General features: G+C 42.3%; 1 protein-coding gene across 1 annotated transcript in view; it reads right to left on the reverse strand.

Annotated features, from left to right (window-relative positions):
• The window catches only part of gpr158b (G protein-coupled receptor 158b), a 61001-nt gene that overhangs the window by 18211 nt on the left and 23016 nt on the right, over positions 1–19774 (reverse strand). Inside the window, exons 5-7 of the mRNA XM_028594332.1 lie at positions 14561–14772; positions 10421–10489; positions 698–807 (exon numbers count right to left, since the gene is read on the reverse strand). Of these exons, the coding sequence (XP_028450133.1) occupies positions 698–807; positions 10421–10489; positions 14561–14772 (391 nt within the window). The remainder of the gene's footprint in view (positions 1–697; positions 808–10420; positions 10490–14560; positions 14773–19774) is intronic.

The following is a 19774-nucleotide window of genomic DNA, read 5'->3' on the forward strand; positions in this document are numbered from 1 at the left end:
TGACTGCATGCATGTGTGTGAGTGCAGACTGAGAGGGAGCTAATTTATTGAAACTAAGGAAGTCTAACTCATGGGGCAAGTTATAATACCAGGAGAGGAGGTGAGGAAAGGAAAGGAGATAGGAAGAGATGAGGGGAGAGAATATGAGAAGAGGGGACCAAACCATCATCCATCCAAACACAGAATTGTTTCTCTGAAGAAGAGATGATGTACAGTATGAACAGAGTAGACTGGCAGAGGAGAAAAAAGGGGAAGATAGCAGAAAAGGAGATAAGGGGAGGAGATAGGAAGAGAGAAGAGGTGCAGAGACAAAATCAGATGAGGAGACAAGAAGAGGAAATAGGAAGAGGGGAGAGGAGTTAGGCGAGGGGAAGAGGTGAGGAGACAAGGAAAGAAGAAAGGACATGAGAGAAGAGCAGGAGAGGAGGAAGGAAGACATGTAGAGGAGATAGGACGACAAGGAGATGAGAGATGAGGATAGGAAGAGAGGAGAGGAGCAGAGACAGAATGAGATAAGATGAGGAGACAAGGAGAAGAAGTAGGAAGACAGGACACGAGATAGGAGGAGGGAAGAGGTGGGAAGACAAGGTTTTTGCTTTATTATAGGAATAATTCATAGGAAGGGGATACAACATATAGCAAATACCATGATTACCACTCTTTTGATTCAAATGCTTTCACTTTTAGTTGACAGTACCTGTACAGCTTGAGGATGACGGTGCCGTACATGACGGCAAAACCCAGGAGGCGAACCCATCTCAGGAGGACACAGCGAAACACACTAGGTTGGAAGTACAGGATCATCACCTGTAGAGTGGTACAGCAGTGTTAGTGTTCACACTGATAGACAGAGGTTATATAGATATCTATATATATATATTCTCTTTTTGCAAGCAGTGAATTGCACTTCCACTCCTGTCACACTCCTCTCATATTCACACAGAAGGAATCAGAAATGAAAATGAGTCTCTAAAATGTGAGAAGCAGAGCTGGAGGCAGATTTATCCTACGCCTCCAGAGCTCCCGCGAACATCTTTTAACTGTATGTTGTTCATATGTCAGCTGCCAGAACACATTAAATACGAAAGTCCTTATCTCACTGGTGGTATTTAACAGGCGACTGCATCTGAGCGTGATTATTTGTTAATTTGTATTTATAAGGCATGGACGTTCACATGTTTCAGTGTGTGCACATGTGCAGCCCAGGTTGTCATCTTTGGTCCCTGTGTGAGTTGAAATCAAACAGAGAATCCGCCACTGGTTCATAAAATGTCAGTCTTTTATTTCCTGCTTGGTGTGAGGTTTATTCGTACCTAAAGACGAGGCTGTGACAGAGGCTGAATACTCCCATGCCCTGCTGTAAAGATCAGAGATTCCAGTTGCACTTCTATTACAGCTGCGTTTCATTTCATTAGCGTGTACCTCAACAGGACGCCATATGTCAAATCTCCAGTGACCCGTGTGAAGCTGAGGATCCGGTGTAGTGACTCGGCGCTTATTTCCACTGAAGCAAAGAAAACCTTCCTCACTCACCTGGTGGATGAAAATCCTCCAGGATGTTAAAGCATGACTCCTTCCTGAGTCAGCCTACATTCGTTTTGCTGTTTTAATGTGCTCTGTATCAATTCCACACAAAACATAAGTAGGAACTAAAATTTTACAGAATTTTACAGACTGCCGACTGATGCCGACAAATCTGTAATGCATTCAGATCTCATTGACTTTATGATGAGCATCTTTATACTGGCTCCCAAAAGGTAAGAATGTCATAGTATTGAGATGTGCTTTAGCTAAGTACTCTAAACCAGCGGTTTAGAGTGGTCAGCATAATCACGTGTGTAACTGGTAGGCGACCTCACACCAAAGAGGAAAACTTCAGCTACAGTTTTTGTAAAATGACAAAAAATACTTAAAGATACTAAAGACAGAGAGCAAGCAAGGTGCACCCTCCCACGAGCAAATATTGTATGCTTACAGATTTCAATTTGAATTTATTTTAAACAGAAGTTGAGGTACCAAAAAAAGGCTTTTCTGTATGTATGCTCCATGTACAAAATATATGGAGATGACGTGATCAGAGTTTCTGAGAATCCATTATTCAGCTCTTGAAGTGCTGAAACTGCTTGTTCCACCCAGTTCCAGGTTCAAAGAGAGACGCTGCAATGTTGCATCGTATGTGATGTTATTCTATTTACCTTGCTGCTGTACATTGCACATAGTCTCTATAATTCATACTGTGAACTTTTGCACATTCCCTGGTCAGTATTTTGCACCTATGAACTGTACAGCTCTTTCATTTTAAAAACAGATAAATTGTACATATTTTATAGAATTTTTCATATTTCTATTGTCATTTTTTATTTTATATTTACGTTTCATGACTTTTGCATTACTTGCTTTTATTTTTATTTTCGATCACTATTGTCATGCACCAAAACACAAAGGCAAATTCCTTGTATGTGAAAACCTACTTGGAAATAAACCTGAATCTGCCCACACAAATGGGCATAATATTATTTATTTTATAACTTCACCTACACTTTGTTCTTCACCCTGTTTTTTAGATCATCCACCTAAGACGACTGTCTAAATGTGTTTAGCCCTGTTATAGTCTGTGTTCCCCGCTTCTCACCTACTGTAAGCTGTGTTAAACTCCAGCATCGTGGGATGTTATTTATATTGGTGGATGTATGCTTTACATAAATCCATCCACTGGCCTTGGACAGAATATCGTATATCATTATAGATGCAGTATAAACCTATCCCAGAAGAGCGAAGCCAGTAATTCCTCCCAGCTCTTAGGATGCCTTGGCAATTTAAGAGACAGCAGCTATCCAGAGTAATTAAGCTTAAGCAACAACAGCACCTGTAACCTCTTTTCCTCAGAAAAGAAGAACATCTGCAGCAAACTCAAAAAACAGCCAACCCTGAGGCTGTAACAGTCTGGCTGCAAGATGTGTTAAAGAAAGGGGTAACTAATGTTTAATTGGAAATATGGATAATAGTGTATACTCAATGTGGCCTCAGACAGAGGTAATAGTATGCTACAAAGACAGAATGATGAAATCACAACAATATAAAATCTGCTATTCAGGAAAAAAAAAACAATGAATAAACGAGGTAGAGATGGAGTGACCCTGCCCGGAGGAAGCCCGGGGCCCCCGTCTGGAGCCAGGCCCAGATGGCGGGCTCGTCGGCGAGCGCCTGGTGGCCGGGTTTGCCACGGAGCCCGGCCGGGCACAGCCCGAAAAAGCTACGTGGCTCCCATCTCTCCAGCCCATGGGCCCACCACCTGTGGGAGGAACCGCTGCTGTCGGGTGAGTTGTCACATGGGTGGCAGTGAAGGTCAGGGGCCTCGACGGACCAGACCCGGGCAGCAGACGCTGGCTCTGGGGACGTGGAACGTCACCTCTCTGTGGGGGGAAGGAGCCGGAACTGGTGCGGGAGGTGGAGCGCTACCGGTTAGATCTGGTGGGGCTTACCTCTACGCATAGTCTCAGTTCTGGAACCATACTCCTGGATAGGGGTTGGACTCTTTTCTTCTCCGGAGTTGCCCAGGGTGTGAGGCGCCGGGCGGGTGTGGGGATACTCACAAGCCCCCGGCTGAGCGCCGCTACGTTGGAGTTTACCCCGGTGGACGAGAGGGTCGCCTCCCTACGCCTGCGGGTTGTGGGGGGGAAAACTCTGACTGTTGTTTGTGCATATGCACCAAACAGGAGTTCGGAGTATTCGGCCTTCTTGGAGACCTTGACTGGAGTCCTGCATGGGGCTCCAGTGGGGGATTCCATTGTTCTGCTGGGGGACTTCAACGCGCACGTGGGCAATGATGGAGACACATGTAGAGGCGTGATTGGGAGGAACGGCCTCCCTGATCTAAACCAGAGTGGTTGTTTGTTGTTGGACTTCTGTGCTAGTCATGGATTGTCTATAACAAACACCATGTTCGAACATAGGGATGCTCATAAGTGTACGTGGTACCAGAGCACCCTAGGCCAAAGGTCAATGATCGATTTTATAATTGTTTCATCTGATCTGAGGCCGTGTGTTTTGGACACTCGGGTGAAGAGAGGGGCGGAGCTGTCAACTGATCACCATCTGGTGGTGAGTTGGGTCAGGGGGTGGGGGAAGACTCTGGACAGACCTGGTAAGCCCAAACGGGTAGTGCGGGTAAATTGGGAACGTCTGGAGGAGGCCCCTGTCCGACAAACTCACACCTCCGGCGGATCTTTTCGTGCATCCCTGTGGAGGCTGGGGGCATTGAACCCGAGTGGACAATGTTGCTGAAGCTGCGGCGAGGAGCTGTGGTCTTAGGGTCTTAGGTGCCTCAAGGGGCGGTAACCCACGAACACCGTGGTGGACACCAGTGGTCAGGGAAGCCGTCCGACTGAAGAAGGAGTCTTTCCGGGATATGTTATCCCAGAGGACTCCAGAGGCGGTTGCAGGGTACCGAAGGGCCCGAAGGGCTGCAGCCTCTGCTGTGAAAGAGGCAAAGCAGCGGGTGTGGGAGAAGTTTGGAGAAGACATGGAGAAGGACTTTCGGTCGGCACCAAGGTGCTTCTGGAAAACTGTTCGCCACCTCAGGAGGGGGAAGCGGGGAACCATCCAAGCTGTGTACAGTAAGCATGGGACACTGTTGACCTCAACTGAGGAGGTAATAGGGCGGTGGAAGGAGCACTTTGAGGAACTCCTGAATCCGACTAATACGCCCTCTATGTTAGAGGCAGAGCTGGAGGATGATGGGGGATCATTGTCAATTTCCCAGGCGGAGGTCACTGATGTAGTCAAACAACTCCACAGTGGCAAAGCCCCAGGGATTGATGAGATCCATCCAGAAATGCTCAAGTGGGTGTGGAGGGGCTGTCCTGGTTGACACACCTCTTCAATATTGCGTGGAAGTCTGGGACGGTGGCAAAGGAGTGGCAGACCGGGGTGGTGGTTCCCCTTTTTAAAAAGGGGGACCAAAGGGTGTGTGCCAATTACAGGTGTATCACACTTCTCAGCCTCCCTGGTAAAGTCTACTCCAAGGTGCTGGAAAGGAGGGTTCGGCCGATAGTCAAACCTCGGGTTGAGGAGGAACAATGCGGATTCCGTCCTGGTCGTGGAACAACGGACCAGATCTTTACTCTCGCAAGGATCCTGGAGGGAGCCTGGGAGTATGCCCAACCGGTCTACATGTGTTTTGTGGATCTGGAAAAGGCGTATGACCGGGTCCCCCGCGAGATACTGTGGGAGGTGCTGCGGGAGTATGGGGTGAGGGGGTCTCTTCTCAGGGCCATCCAATCTCTGTACAACCAAAGCGAGAGCTGTGTCCGGGTTCTCGGCAGTAAGTCGGACTCATTTCAGGTGAGGGTTGTCCTCCGCAAGGGCTGCGCTTTGTCACCAATCCTGTTTGTAACATTTATGGACAGGATATCAAGGCGTAGTCGGGGTGGAGAGGGGTTGCAGTTCGGTGGGCTGGGGATCTCATCGCTGCTCTTTGCAGATGATGTGGTCCTGATGGCATCATCGGCCTGTGACCTTCAGCACTCACTAGATCGGTTTGCAGCCGAGTGTGAAGCAGTTGGGATGAGGATCAGCACCTCTAAATCTGAGGCCATGGTTCTCAGCAGGAAACCGATGGAGTGCCTACTCCAGGTAGGGAATGAGTCCTTACCCCAAGTGAAGGAGTTCAAGTACCTTGGGGTTTTGTTCGCGAGTGAGGGGACAATGGAGCGGGAGATTGGTCGGAGAATCGGCGCAGCGGGTGCGGTATTACATTCAATTTATCGCACCGTTGTGACGAAAAGAGAGCTGAGCCAGAAGGCAAAGCTCTCGATCTACCGGTCAGTTTTCGTTCCTACCCTCACCTATGGTCATGAAGGCTGGGTCATGACCGAAAGAACGAGATCCAGGGTACAAGCGGCCGAAATGGGTTTCCTCAGGAGGGTGGCTGGCGTCTCCCTTAGAGATAGGGTGAGAAGCTCAGTCATCCGTGAGGAGCTCGGAGTAGAGCCGCTGCTCCTTCGCGTCGAAAGGAGCCAGTTGAGGTGGTTCGGGCATCTGGTAAGGATGCCCCCTGGGCGCCTCCCTAGGGAGGTGTTCCAGGCACGTCCAGCTGGGAGGAGGCCTTGGGGAAGACCCAGGACTAGGTGGAGGGATTATATCTCCAACCTGGCCTGGGAACGCCTCGGGATCCCCCAGTCGGAGCTGGTTAATGTTGCTCGGGAAAGGGAAGTTTGGGGTCCCCTGCTGGAGCTGCTCCACCCGCGACCCGATACCGGATAAGCGGACAAAGATGGATGGATGGATGGATATTCAGGAAGTTACAATTATAATAGATTTTCGAGACGACACGTGAAGATGTATTGGAGTAATGAGCGTATGAGGAACATGAGCGTTTTTTTTCCATCATCATAATTTTGCCATCTGCCATTTGTTTGTGTAATCGAATACAAAAATGACAAGATCAGTTTCACCCATTCAACCAACACGTGGCTCAGTGTGCAATTAAACATAACATCCCTATTTCCAGCTGTCAGTGTGTCCATTCCACTCTCAGTTCACCTCTGGTATACAGACATTTCTCTCACCTCCTGATTAAGAATGTGTCTCGCAGAGTTGAATCAACAGGTTCCCTCTATCCACACTCCTCATCAAAACCTTGCAGTGCCAAAGTCGGTCGTTGGTATGCTGGTCATGAGATAGTGGGGAAGCCAAGTCCATTTTATACCCAAGAACAGGAATTATAGCTGTTCCTTTTTAATGCTCCACTGTCGACTGTGAGTCACTGTTGCAGCTCAGGATCTGATAAATTAGTTGTGATATTAAAAGAAAGAGTTTCACTGTACGTGTCAATTTTTAAATGAAAATTGCTACCAAAAATGAATCCCTCCATATTTCAGACAATATTTAAAAATTATAGTGATTATGTGGAAGACAGCCTTGACATGACTCATAGCTTTAATACCAATAATGTGCTTTCCTGGAAAAGAAAAATGTATTATAAATTATTTTTTTATAGGAATGGATAAACATTTTGTGGAAATATGGTTACTGGCTTTCTTTCCTAATCATATGATATTAATTCATGTCTGTGCATTAAGTATGGAGCTAGAACCAGGAAGAAATTAGATGAGCATAAAAATTGGAACTAGTGTGAAACATCTAGCTGGCTCTGTCCACAGTTTAAAAATCTCCCTACCAGCACCTTTAAAGCTAATTAATTAACATGTTATTAATAGTGTGTTTAATTCATACACAAACAGAGATATAAAAAAAAACTATTTGTGGTTTTATGGGGAGTTAGCAAATATTTGCATTTTTACATGTCCGAGTGCTGTGCTATGGCAGCTTTAGAGGTATTGGAAGGAAAATGTATTTAATTGGACAGAGCCAGGCTCACGGTTCCCCTCTGTTTCCAGATTTTATGCTAAGCTAGGCTAACCAGGTTGCTGCTCCAGTTCCATACATAATGCACCGATATGAGGCTGGTATCAATCTTTTGGATAAGCATATTTCCTAAAATATTGAACTATTCTTTTAAAACCGCATTCATTGATTTTGTGGCCACTTGGGTCACGACAACATGCTCCCTATACAACACCAACATCTTATCACCTTGTAAAGCTGATATAGTGAACGTGTTAGCAAACAGTGGCTTATTAACAGATCAAGCAGATGCAAAGCAAAATCTGCTTTTACTGGCCAACTGATGAATATAAGCCCAATATTCGCTTTTCTTGACTACTGAGGGAAATATCTTTCTCTTTAGCTGCTAAATGCTCCACTATGCTCAATATCTAACTTTGTCTGTCTTGGTAGGTAAATATGATTGGATCCTGTGATAATATACATATATTGATTAAGGCAGCTTTAAACTTTTTTCAAGTCGAACTTAGAAATGAAAATCACAACTGATTTCATAATTTAAAAATAAGCATTTGTAACATTCTTCCTCTGCTTCTGTGAAGCAACATAGAGCTTGAATGAGGTAATAGCAGCCATTACTGCTAAATCAAATATTAGAGTAGACAAAAACACAAAGAAATAAAAGTGTAAAGAACAGGTAGAATGAACAGACCAAATGTTGCCAACCCTTGCATACTTTCAGTGTCTTCTCTTCCTCTTTTCCTTCTACCTCTCCATGTCTCACTCTCATGCTAACTGTGGTTAGGATTAGCATCCTCCCTGGCACCTTAATCTCTTTGCCTCCTGAGCAAACATCCAGCCTTCTGGTCTACATGACGGACCAAAACAATAAATCACTTCCATAAATGCCAGGTAAAAGTAGGCCGCACTGTTTCTTACACCCACATACTGTGGGCCTACAGAAATGCAGCAATGCAAATCCATGCACAGAATCACAGGAAAATGGGAAGATTTGAAGCCACTCCACCCTGCCTATACACACACACACACACACACAAAGTCACAGGAGACTGCACAATAAAAAGCCACATTTTTATATTGCCCAGAAGAGAAGGTGGCTCTCCTGGTTTGTATCCAACATCCCATGCCTCCTCCATCAATTAATCAGCAGATGTATTTTTAAAACAAGTTGTGCTAGAACTTGATGGACTGTTTAAAAATGCATCAAGCACCAGAGCAGAGCAGCTGTGCCAAGCTTAGCTAAGGAGGCTTGTGGTGGCAGCAAAAAAGAAACAGCAGCAGCAACAAACATTAAGACTGCAGGAGAGGAGACAGACACAAAGGTGAGACAGCGAGTGAGCATGCAGATGGGTAATGAAAGAAAAAGATGGGGGTCAGGGGGGGCAGGGAAAAGGTAGAGACAGGCAGGCAAGGTGCCAAGTAATGCAGAAAAAAGATGGAGATACAGCAGAGCCAAGGGAGGAAGAGACCATTGAGTGTATCCAAGTTTGTGTGAACATAAGAGAGTGGCAGGATATTTCTGAGGCGCTATTTTTGGTACTTGAGTTATCCTTGGGGTGAATGGGGGGGGCGAGGGCAGATGGAGGGATGCAAAATCAAATCCATTTTGAGCTTCACAGCAGAATTATACGCAAAGTGTGGTCACATAAGGACAAATCTCAAATACTTGCTGTCCTTATCTGCTGCACCAACACTCCCAGGCTTTCTATTCTAATGCAAATATTTGTCCTATGGTAACACTCCAGTAACTTTAGAATGAGAACAAAAACTTTTATCCCAAGAGTCAGCCGAGCGCTCTGAAGCTTTTTTTCTCAGCAGATTTTTTTCCTTTTTAAAAATGGCCAACATCCAGCCATGAGGCCTTGTGTTTGAAGAGAGCAGTGGCTCACTGTTGGCAGTCTGTGCAAGTATTTGAAGGGAGCGATTTCCCCGGTTACATCTGATCTCCCTGTTACATGGCGCTCAGGTTTCTTCCATCTGTTTCCACCTGCTAAAGATGGTCTTCTGATGCAGCACTCCAGGTGCACTGTGGGCTGTGTGCACAAATGCAAATACACACCTACTGTATACAATGCACGCTGGCACCTACCCACCTAGACCTGCTCACACATACAGGCAACAGAAAGGCTGGCAAAGGAACACGCTCAATAAGTTCAACACGCTCAAGAACACGCTCAACACTCATACTGTACATGTACACTAACTGATGTCCAACTCTTTTGTTTTTGTCCAGACAATGATCAGAAGTACTAAAACAGCATCTAGCTGCAGCGGAAGAAGTAGGAGGCAGTATTTACTGCCTTATTTACATAGTAATTCATTCTATTATGAACATGAATCCTTTTTAACAACAAGCAATGGCTTCATTTTCTTTGTAAAATGGTAGATTTTAAATTGTACACCGTGACCTCTCCCTCATTTGAAAGTTACAATCATTAAGATTTTCATGAACTCAAACCCCATTTCTATTTATGTATACCATTTTTCCTTCAATAGCTACTCAATGTATTCATATTCTGTAATTACCTCTCTATAGTAGTTGTCATTGTTAGCGGCAGATTCCGCTGTTACCACACTGGATTCAAATTGCCTTCACATTCAGAAGGGACTGACTGGAAATAGTACATATGTAATCCAGCTTTACTGTAGTTATATCTCTCCTACGGCCGTAACAGAGCTGTATTAAGTTACTGTTAATGCAAAGCCAGCATGTCCTGTGGCCACCTCATTTTTAAACCACTGAACTGTTGAAACACGGGCGGCTTTTATTGTGAAGCCACCACAGGAAACGTATTGTTTTTGTCGCCGTGGTTAACGCTAACAGAAAACATTCCTTGAAAAATATGTCTACAAAATAAGACAACGGTCACTTTTGGAATTCTGGGAGGTGCAGTATTAAAGCACACTCAATGTTACCACCAGTAACCACTGGTGTTGCTACTGTAAATTAGGACATCTTAAGCATTATTATTACATTTAATATGAGCAAAGCAAAAACCGAAGGAGTGACAGACAATTGTGGGTGCCATATAAGATCAGAATGCTGACTTACTGGGAAGTAGAGCAGTAAAGCCCCAACCAAGATGGCTTCCAGCAGAATCAGACCAGATGTCCGGATGCTCTGTTAATGGGGAAAGAGAAACAATAACAAAAAACATCAATCAATCAATCAATCAATCAATCAATCAATCACTGACAGGAAAAACGTGATGTATACATGGCTTGGTGTGTTAAGAGGGGTTGAAAAACATTACCTGTCTAAAGTTATCAATTAAAGGTGTTTGCCCATCTCAGAATTAATTGGCACTATGTTGTGAAATGCAACAACATGGCAAACATGTCAAAAGTATTGCATCAAATCCGGTTTGTTTGAACAGAGTGTTGTGAGGATTTGTAGCTCCAGCTTCTTTGCATATTACAGGCGAATGCAAATAATAAATCATTGCCTCTTTCAAAGCAAACAAACACAAAGAGGAGTTAAATATATCTTTGCTAACATTTTCCTTCCCCTGAAACAAGAATGTAAGTGACAACAGCACCTTTTCTGGGTTGGATTTCATTTTTTTTTAATGTTTTTAATGTAAATTCAAAGGGCTCCAGGGACATTTCTTGTGAACTGAAGAAATGTATGAGATTTTGATGCAACAACACAAATATATACATGTCTGTGTGTCTATAAATAGCACACCGGGAAAGATTCAACTCAACTTTGCCCGAGGAGCGTTGTAATTAACTGACACTGTGAGGATCTCAATATTTATTTCACTTTATTCTATTATCAGAGGGGATATTATGCATCAACCTTGCTGCAAATCTATGTTGATTCAAATTGAGGCGAGTGTTAATTAGCTCAATGTTCATCAAGAAAAAACAACAAAGCATGAAATGGATTGTCTTTTAATTTGGCCCTGTAAAATGCATGTGGTATGAAATTACATATTTTTTCAAACAGATAAATACCAAATTAACATTTACTTATCAGACTTGCTCCTCTAACTTACTGAAATCCAGAGGCAGCGTATAAATCCATGGAGCCCTTTGTTAGAGGGCAACCCTGTGTGAAATAAAACTGCTGAAACTTGTCTAATTTTACAACCATGTACTGTGTGAGCTATTACATGGAGGGATTGTTTGCCTCTGGTACAATATGCTGGATGTTGGATTTTCGGGAACAGCTTTTGGCACTTATCAAGCACTGTCTCAGCTGACCTATCATCTTCCCCCAAAATTCCAAGCAGCACAAGATACAATTTTCTGACTTTCATTCCTATAATGCAGAATGCATGAAATTGCCCCATTGTCCGCCCTCCCCCCCCAAAAAAATTATATCAAGGTTATAATGTGGTTAATACATAAAAAATAGAGCACAGTGATCACAAACTGTATTCTGTTAAAGGTCCCATGGCATGAAAATTTCACTTTATGAGGTTTTTTAACATTAATATGAGTTCCCCCAGCCTGTCTATGGTCCCCCAGTGGCTAGAAATGGTGATAGGTGTAAACCGAGCCCTGGGTATCCTGCTCTGCCTTTGAGAAAATGAAAGCTCAGATGAGCCGTCTTGGAATCAGAGGTGTCAAAAGTATTCACATTCATTACTCAAGTAGAAGTATAGATACTAGGGTTTGAAAAGACTTTTGTAGAAGTTGAAGTATCAACTCAAATTTTTTACTTAAGTAAAAGTGTAAAAGTACTGGTTTCAAAACTACTTAAAGTATAAAAGTAAAAGTAATGTAAGGCAGAGATCTTCAACCAGGGGTCCTCAAAGTCATTGCACGGGGGCCTCCAAATTATTGTAAATTTTTGAGTCTTTTTATTATCTTTGAGTCTTTTAAAATTAAAATGCCTTAACATAATTCCAACATATTATTAGCAAATATAAATTCCCACTGATAATAGGCTAACTGGCCTATAGGTAAGGGAGTCCCTAAGATATCAGCCCACAGATACAGTTAATCCTAGATTTACTGTGCCACATACAGTATGTAACATTAAAATATTATAAAATCATGCCAACAATTAATATTTTAATAGCTTATGAAAAAAGGGTATGTAAGAACGCTTTAGGTTGCCCTAACTGTTATTGTAGGCCCAGTTTAATAGGCAACTTAATTTCATACAATATGTAGTAGGGGGTCCCTGCTACAATTTCTTTTAAGTTAAGGGATCCTTGGTTTAAAAAACGTTGAAGACCCCTGATGTAAGGGGGAAACAATGCCATTAAGGACAACAGCTTAACCCCAAAACGTTAGGACAAAATCATATGACTATAATAATGTTATATTAAAATCATACCTGCAAACTCAGAAGGGCTGAAAAAGGTGACACATCTCTGTGTCTGTGTTTTTCAGACAACGGCAGCTACAGTCTGGTGTTACAATCCTCTCCAGTGAAATACAGACACACTTTTACACCGTTTAGCTGTCAGAATTTTAACCGTGTTTACTCCAGCTGCTAGCTAACCGTAGGCTAACGTTAGCTGCTGCCAACTGTAGTGTTAACTAGCGTCCCGTGCGGCAATGTTTCAGTTCCCTCTAACGTCCGTTTTCGGAGCATCAGAGAGAAGCGCAGGTATCTAAGTGGCACCTAAATAAGGCACCGAAATCCGCGTTGCTATTCGGTCCAGTAGATAACGGTCGTTAAAGCACCGGTGGCGTATTAGCACCGGGTCTGTGCAGGTTTGATGGATCGCGTACAAACCAATAGGATGTCGGAATGACTGTGTTTATACTTCTCATCCAACCACAATCACATTCACTCTCTCCGGATGGAGCAATTTGGATAGGTTTTTTTGTGTGTGTTTTTTTGAACAATGACGAGCCGGAATGAAAACAAGCCGAACTGAAATATGAGTAATGAGGCTATTTTTAAAATGTAAGGAGTAGAAAGTACAGATAATTCCGTGAAAATGTAAGGAGTAGAAGTAAAAAGTATGCTGTAAAATAATTACTCCAGTAAAGTATAGATACCCAAAGGTAACGAAGTATTTGTACTTCGTTACTTGACACCTCTGCTTGGAATATGCTTGTTATGAGGTCATAACAAGCAAGGTTACCTCCCCTTTCTCTGCTTTGCCCGCCCAGAGAATTTGGCCAACCCATGAGAGAGATACATCATGGCTTTCAAACGAGAAAAGTGTCAGTTGGTCAAGGCCACACCCCCACCCTCCACCTTGCCCCTCCCACTCTCCTCCTCAATAGCTTCAGACACAGAAATGGCACATACTATGGAAAGCTCATTGTGGGACTGGCTCTAGTGGCTGTAGTTCTGCACCAAAGCTGAATTTCGGTAAAGAGATTTCAGATACAGTATTAGGGGACCACTAAGGTCTATATAAAAGCATCCAAAGAGCACCATGTCATGGGACCTTTAATGTAATATTTTACTAATGGAAGGGAATAATGACCTTCATATTTCCAAACACAGCTCATAAATGTTTTTATTGGCAGACTGTGCCCTTCGCATGGCCAATGTTGAACAAAGATGTCCACCAGAGCCAGCCAGAGATCGCTCCAAAACAGGAACCACACGCTTAAATCTGTCCGTATAATGTGACAGTACTTTTAGACCCTCTTAACCTGCTCTTTCAAACTCTACACCCCCAAGTTTCAAACACAGACTTTCTGTTACAAAACTGTCTCCAATCTAAAATAAGCCTTGATGACATCTCTAGACTTAAAACTCCCTCCAAAGCTACAGAGGACATTATATAACCATTTATACAGGCTCAGTAGTACCACTCCTGATTAGTAAACCTTAAAGCTGCAGTAAGTAATTTTTATAAAATTAGTTTTTGTCAAATTTGCTGAAACTCTCACTATATGCTGACATAAGTGAATTTCATAATTGAAATAGGCAATGCAGTAACAGAATCTTGATTCATATTTGATCAGTGCTGCCTAGTTTTACAGTTTGACCGCAATTCACGAGCAGTCGTTGACACTGCGTAAGAGACTCCTCTGCTCTGATTGGTTGTTTTCCTCATGCCATTAGGAGCACCACCAGGAGGAGGTGGAGGAACATGACTTTTTTCACAGATTATTTGTCTCATTCTGTCACAATATAGTAACAGTTTTAGCAAAATATGACAAAAAGTAATTTTTTATGAAAAACTGTAGCTTTAAGGTCCTGAAATGTAAAGAGCATTTGCTGTGCATCCAACACTCCTCCCAAGTGGCCTCTGTGTCCACTCACCTTCTTCCTCCTGAAGTGGTAGACCACCACCATGCTGGCCAGGTCCAGCACCATGCACAGAGCATGGAAGGAGGCCACAGCAAGCCGCAGAGCACCATCCTCCTGCGCCAGGCAGGGCGTGTCGTCCTGGCAGTAGGGGCAGCCATCGTGGCACGGCAGGCACTTACTGGACACGTCAGAGGTCTCGTCTCTGTTGGTGCCATGCTCCTTACCTGAGGACGTGAGAGCACTTCGGTTGACAATCAGAGCTCTAAATGTTGGGTGTGTATTTGCATACTGTATGTTACTGCAGAGCTCAAGTATTTGTACTGTTCTAACAGATGAAAGACAGCCTTTTTAAAAATGTGTCTCATCACAACTCAGAACATGGCTCTGATATAGTGTTTTCAAGGATTATCGATGCAATTAATTTGGTTTAGCTGTCACACACTGACTTCTCATTAAATGCTCAGTTAATCAATTTAAAGGAGTAAAAAACATCAATCCAATCAATCACAAAGCCTTGGGGGTGATAATTACAAGAATACAGCCTTAAATTAGGCAGATGAGGGATTAATGAAGGGGAGGAGGATAAAATACTGTGACACCGCTCTCCTTCATCACTCCGTTCTGCATCATTGTTGTTATACCAGCATGTGGCACACTTGGATGTGGTTTATCAAATCAGACCCTAGATTATTTTTTCGACCATCTCGTTTGAGATTGGTCACATTTGCATGACTGGATGTATTCTGTTAAAGCTTCTTTGGACCCGAAATTTGATCAATAACATATAAAGAAAGGACAGGCGATGCCAAAAATATAATCTTCATTTGGCGACATATCTGCTGTTGCAGTATTTGGAGTAAATCTTTATTCCAAATCCTCCATTTTCACCACACAAGCACGCACGCACGCATGCACACACACTCACACCCACAAGCACGTATGCACGCACAAGCATGCACATGCGCACATGATGCAGCTCTTCTTGAAAATGATGCTTGATAAGCATGTAATTCCTTTGTAAGTCCCAGAGCTCATACAGTATGCAAACATTGTGCTAAAGTTGTACAGCGCTTCAGTAGAGCTTGAATGCAAGAGAACGTGCAGAAAGTCCTCCGGTAATGATCAAACAAGTTAGGCATGAATCGACTGGTACATTTATTGACATAATAACAGACCTTGAAGACAATTTATCAAGCAATGATGCAGACACTGAGACTAAGAAATCACAGAAAGTGGTTTTGTTTTTCCATTTGGCCTTACTGTGTTTACGTAAGGGTTTAGAAAAGAAGGGAAGGAGGTGACTGTGAAAACTAAATGACTCGTGATCCACCCTCTCACTGTCTTTTGCCTTTTTTGCTGTAAATCCCAGTTAAGCTGTTTATCTTCTCTGGTATTCATGCCTTCACTGAAATTCACAATGTGAATTGGTGCCAGGATGTTGATAGCACAAAGCTACTATCTGTATTTGTTTATCTTACGAAAAACATCTGTATTGTATTCGTATCCATATTCTGATTTATAACAGATGTGGTTCATAGTGGAAGCTTAGAAGTTAGTCTGCTTCATTTTCTGCAATAAATTGTTTTCTGCTGCCATTTATACTTCTCATACATGTATCTACAAGTTTAGCTGCAAAATATAGCAAAATTACCAAAACAACATAACATTTTAACCGTGTACCTGAATTAATCAAATAATGAAACATGATATTTTATCGGGATCCCATCTTCAAAACAGAATGCAAAAAGTCTAAACTAAGTCTTGATAAAAAGCTGTGGTACTGGGTGGGAATCAATAGTGGAGAGAGAGCAGAATGGTGAGGTAAGCGGAATAAAACAAGTGAGAAATGCATTACATTTCAAAGCTCTTGAGAAAAATCTGAAAAGCTCCCATTTTGCATGCACTTATGAGATAAACGAATCTCAAATGTATGAATATTGAGTACCATGTTTAAGCCACATAATACATTGATTGTTTTAGTATCTGTTCAGATCTGTGCATATCTTAATAACATATTCATATTGGTTTACATCCACATCGATGTGATTATTAGAGAGGCAAAACTGCTCTGCTTTCAAACCTCTGGGCACACAGTCTGTTCTTTTATTTGACTTTTGAGGGACAAATCATTGTCACAATGAATTGTCCCTCAAAAGTCAGATGTTCAGTGATGCCACACCTCTATGTTTGGGGTCAGTTGTCATGTGCAGGCAGCATCTCCATCAGATTATCTAACGGGAGGGATTTATTTTCAGTGATTGCTTGTTGTTCAAGCTGCTAAATTGTGTTTCTGTTCTGATGCTTTTTTGTTTGTAACTGTAGTTCCACAATCTTCTCAATTTGAAATGAAAAATGTAAACTTGTGTTGCTTTTTTTTTGTCTTTTCATGTATACTCTGGGGGCTACACTTAGCTCGAGGATGTCACATAACCCTATCCCACAAGAGATTGGAAAAAGATTTTGGACAAAAATAACGTATTAGTAAGTAATCTTAAAGGTCAACAGTATACCTTTCTAGCTGACAGGTTTCCGAGCAACATCATAAGTGAAATGAAAACAAACCAAAATAACTGAGACTAGGAGATCAACATGAAAAGTTATGTTTCTACATTAAACTGCATGAATCACAAACGTAGAAGTGAAACACTGACATCAACATTACCTCAGGAAGATAGCTCAGAGTGCAGAATTAGCTATAACCCCAGCGAACTAGTCAATGTGCAAAGTACTGGAGGGTGGTGGATAGTTTTGCACAGAACCTGATGAGGAGGAAAGACTTGTGTTGAGGTGAGACAGCTCACACGGTTACTGTGTGTTATGGCTGTTTAATGAATTGAATGTGTTTAGAGTTTCAGTGTGGGACAGCTGATAAAGAGGCACACTAATGGCTTTGCTGTCATATACATTTCGGTTTATAATCCAAATTGTCTTTTAAGATCATTAACTTGTGTCAATCAATAAATTAATCTATCTATCTATCTATCTATCTATCTATCTATCTATCTATCCATCTATCTATCTATCTAGACAAAATGTCAATCAGCAGCAAAAAGTGTGATTGTGACATTCAAATCCAATGTCATGTTTCATGAGGTTCTACTGCACATTTACAGAATAATGTATTTGTTATTGCAGGCTGTGTTTTTCTCCCTCCATCCTTTCTCTTCTTTGACATCTGTCCTTTTGGCCTGTTGCTAGGGAACAATACAAAATCTGTTTCCAGTCTGGTCTGTTTTCTTGGATGCACGAGGAATAACAGTTAGGTTCCAGGAGGGGAAATTAGGGTCGCCAGCTACTGTGACCCAATCTGAGGCGCAGTGATTTTTAATGACGGGGTCTGCATGGGGTTTGGAAGATGAGGCTCTTCACAGACTGAGCCGTTTGACTGCAGGCCTCATCACGCTGCATTACAATAAACCTCCAGTTTAGCATATCATCCCCCTTGGGGTGCTGTATTGTTGGAGCCAGTGATGAAAACCACCGCAGTTGCTTGATTATCTCGCTCATCAGGGCCAAGCTTTCTGCCCGAGGATGCAGCGCTTTCAGTCAAGGTGTCAGAATACTGGCTTTCAAATCCTAAGCACGAGCAGGGAGGTAAAGTTATGGATATACTTGAAAATCCAAGGGTGAAAGAAGAACCATCTGTGGAGAAAAGGTCTAAAGCTAAATTGTGTGTACGTGTTCAGATTTGTAAGTGTTCAATATGTTTATTCATTGTGTCTGTCACACCTGTATCAAAAATAAGGAATATAGGAAATATGAGAGTGATAGCCAAATCTTTAGGACGGACAATATCAATGACTATTCACTAAAACCCTCTCTCGAACTGCGATTGTCCAATCATAGCTTAGCAACCGTAAGCTTTGGATTTCTTCACACACACAAAGGTGTGCATGGGGCTTTACAGAAATAAGAGTGACATTAGTATGAGTTTTTTTGTAGTTGGCCTTTACAAAACCAAAAATACAAAAGCGAAAGTGTCAGGAATGGATTAAACAGTGTGTCTGCTCAAAAGTAATATTAGTATGTCCAGCTAACTAGCTTACAGTATAACCAAGTGTTACTTCCAAAGGCAAAGGGCATGTGTATAGCTATCAACATTATTTTGTGGGGTAGAGTTTTGCGTTAGAATAATACCTTCAGGACTGGGGCATCCAACCTCCAACATGCCAGAGATTAGAGTAATTTAACGTTATCAGGCTTGCCCTGCTCTTTATTTGATTTGGGGAGGTTTACATTACATTACTGTAGTAACTCTGACCAAACCTGCTTAATGTTACTGGTTGTTTCTCATCATCAAATCCTTTTCTTTAGTACAAGTGAAGCATACTGTTAAAATTAAAACGTAACTTGGGGCGACCTCTAGCTCACCCAGTAAGAGCAGTAAGGCTGAGTCCTTTGCAGTAGCTCGGTTCGAATCCAACATGTGGCCCTTTACTTCGTGTTATCCCCAACATTTTTATTCATAACATTGTACTATAATACACGGGATAAATAGCTTTACCCTGGAATACATGACCAATGCTGCTGCATTTCCAAGTCTACAGGGTTCAGCTGGAGCTATAGCATTTGCATTAGCATTAGCATTAACATTAGCATTAACATTAGCATTAGCATTAGCATTAGCTTACACTGCTTACAAAATCTGCTAGTGACATTTGTCATTTCAGCTGACCTAATCCATGGTTGTTGGCTTTTGTTTAGTTTTGGATGAAATCAAAGAGCCTTTGTTTAAAAAAATTACTAAGAATTTCAAATGGGAAATCAAGTGCCGTGTGAGAACGGAAATTTTGACAGGCATAGCAACAGTAACTTAGGGTTGCGGGGCTTAGTGAACTAAAGTGTGACTAATTCTCTATTCAAGTTTATTCTGCCAATGCGTATTCTCTGTCTACACAGCCACCCTATTATCCAACAGGTTTGTGATTCAGAAGCCACCTGTGGCTGCCACAAAAGCTCAGAATAAAAACAAAATAGTAAACCTTTTCACAGTAAGAAGAGTCGAAATCCTTTGACTGAAGCTTGAGGTTTCATAACCTCACAGGCCCCAGGATACCCATTCAAAGACATAAGAAGACTTTCAAACAAAATGTGTGGCTGTCAGCTGAAAAAAAAAAAAGATGTTTTTAGTTGTTTTCATGAATCCCAAAAGTTTCCTTTTGAAAAATTCTAACTTTTGATCTGACAGCTCGCTGCAATATGTATTTTTATATCATAGAGGGGTTT

This window comes from Perca flavescens, chromosome 12 (assembly GCF_004354835.1).
Source record: "Perca flavescens isolate YP-PL-M2 chromosome 12, PFLA_1.0, whole genome shotgun sequence".
Lineage (NCBI taxonomy): Eukaryota > Metazoa > Chordata > Actinopteri > Perciformes > Percidae > Perca > Perca flavescens.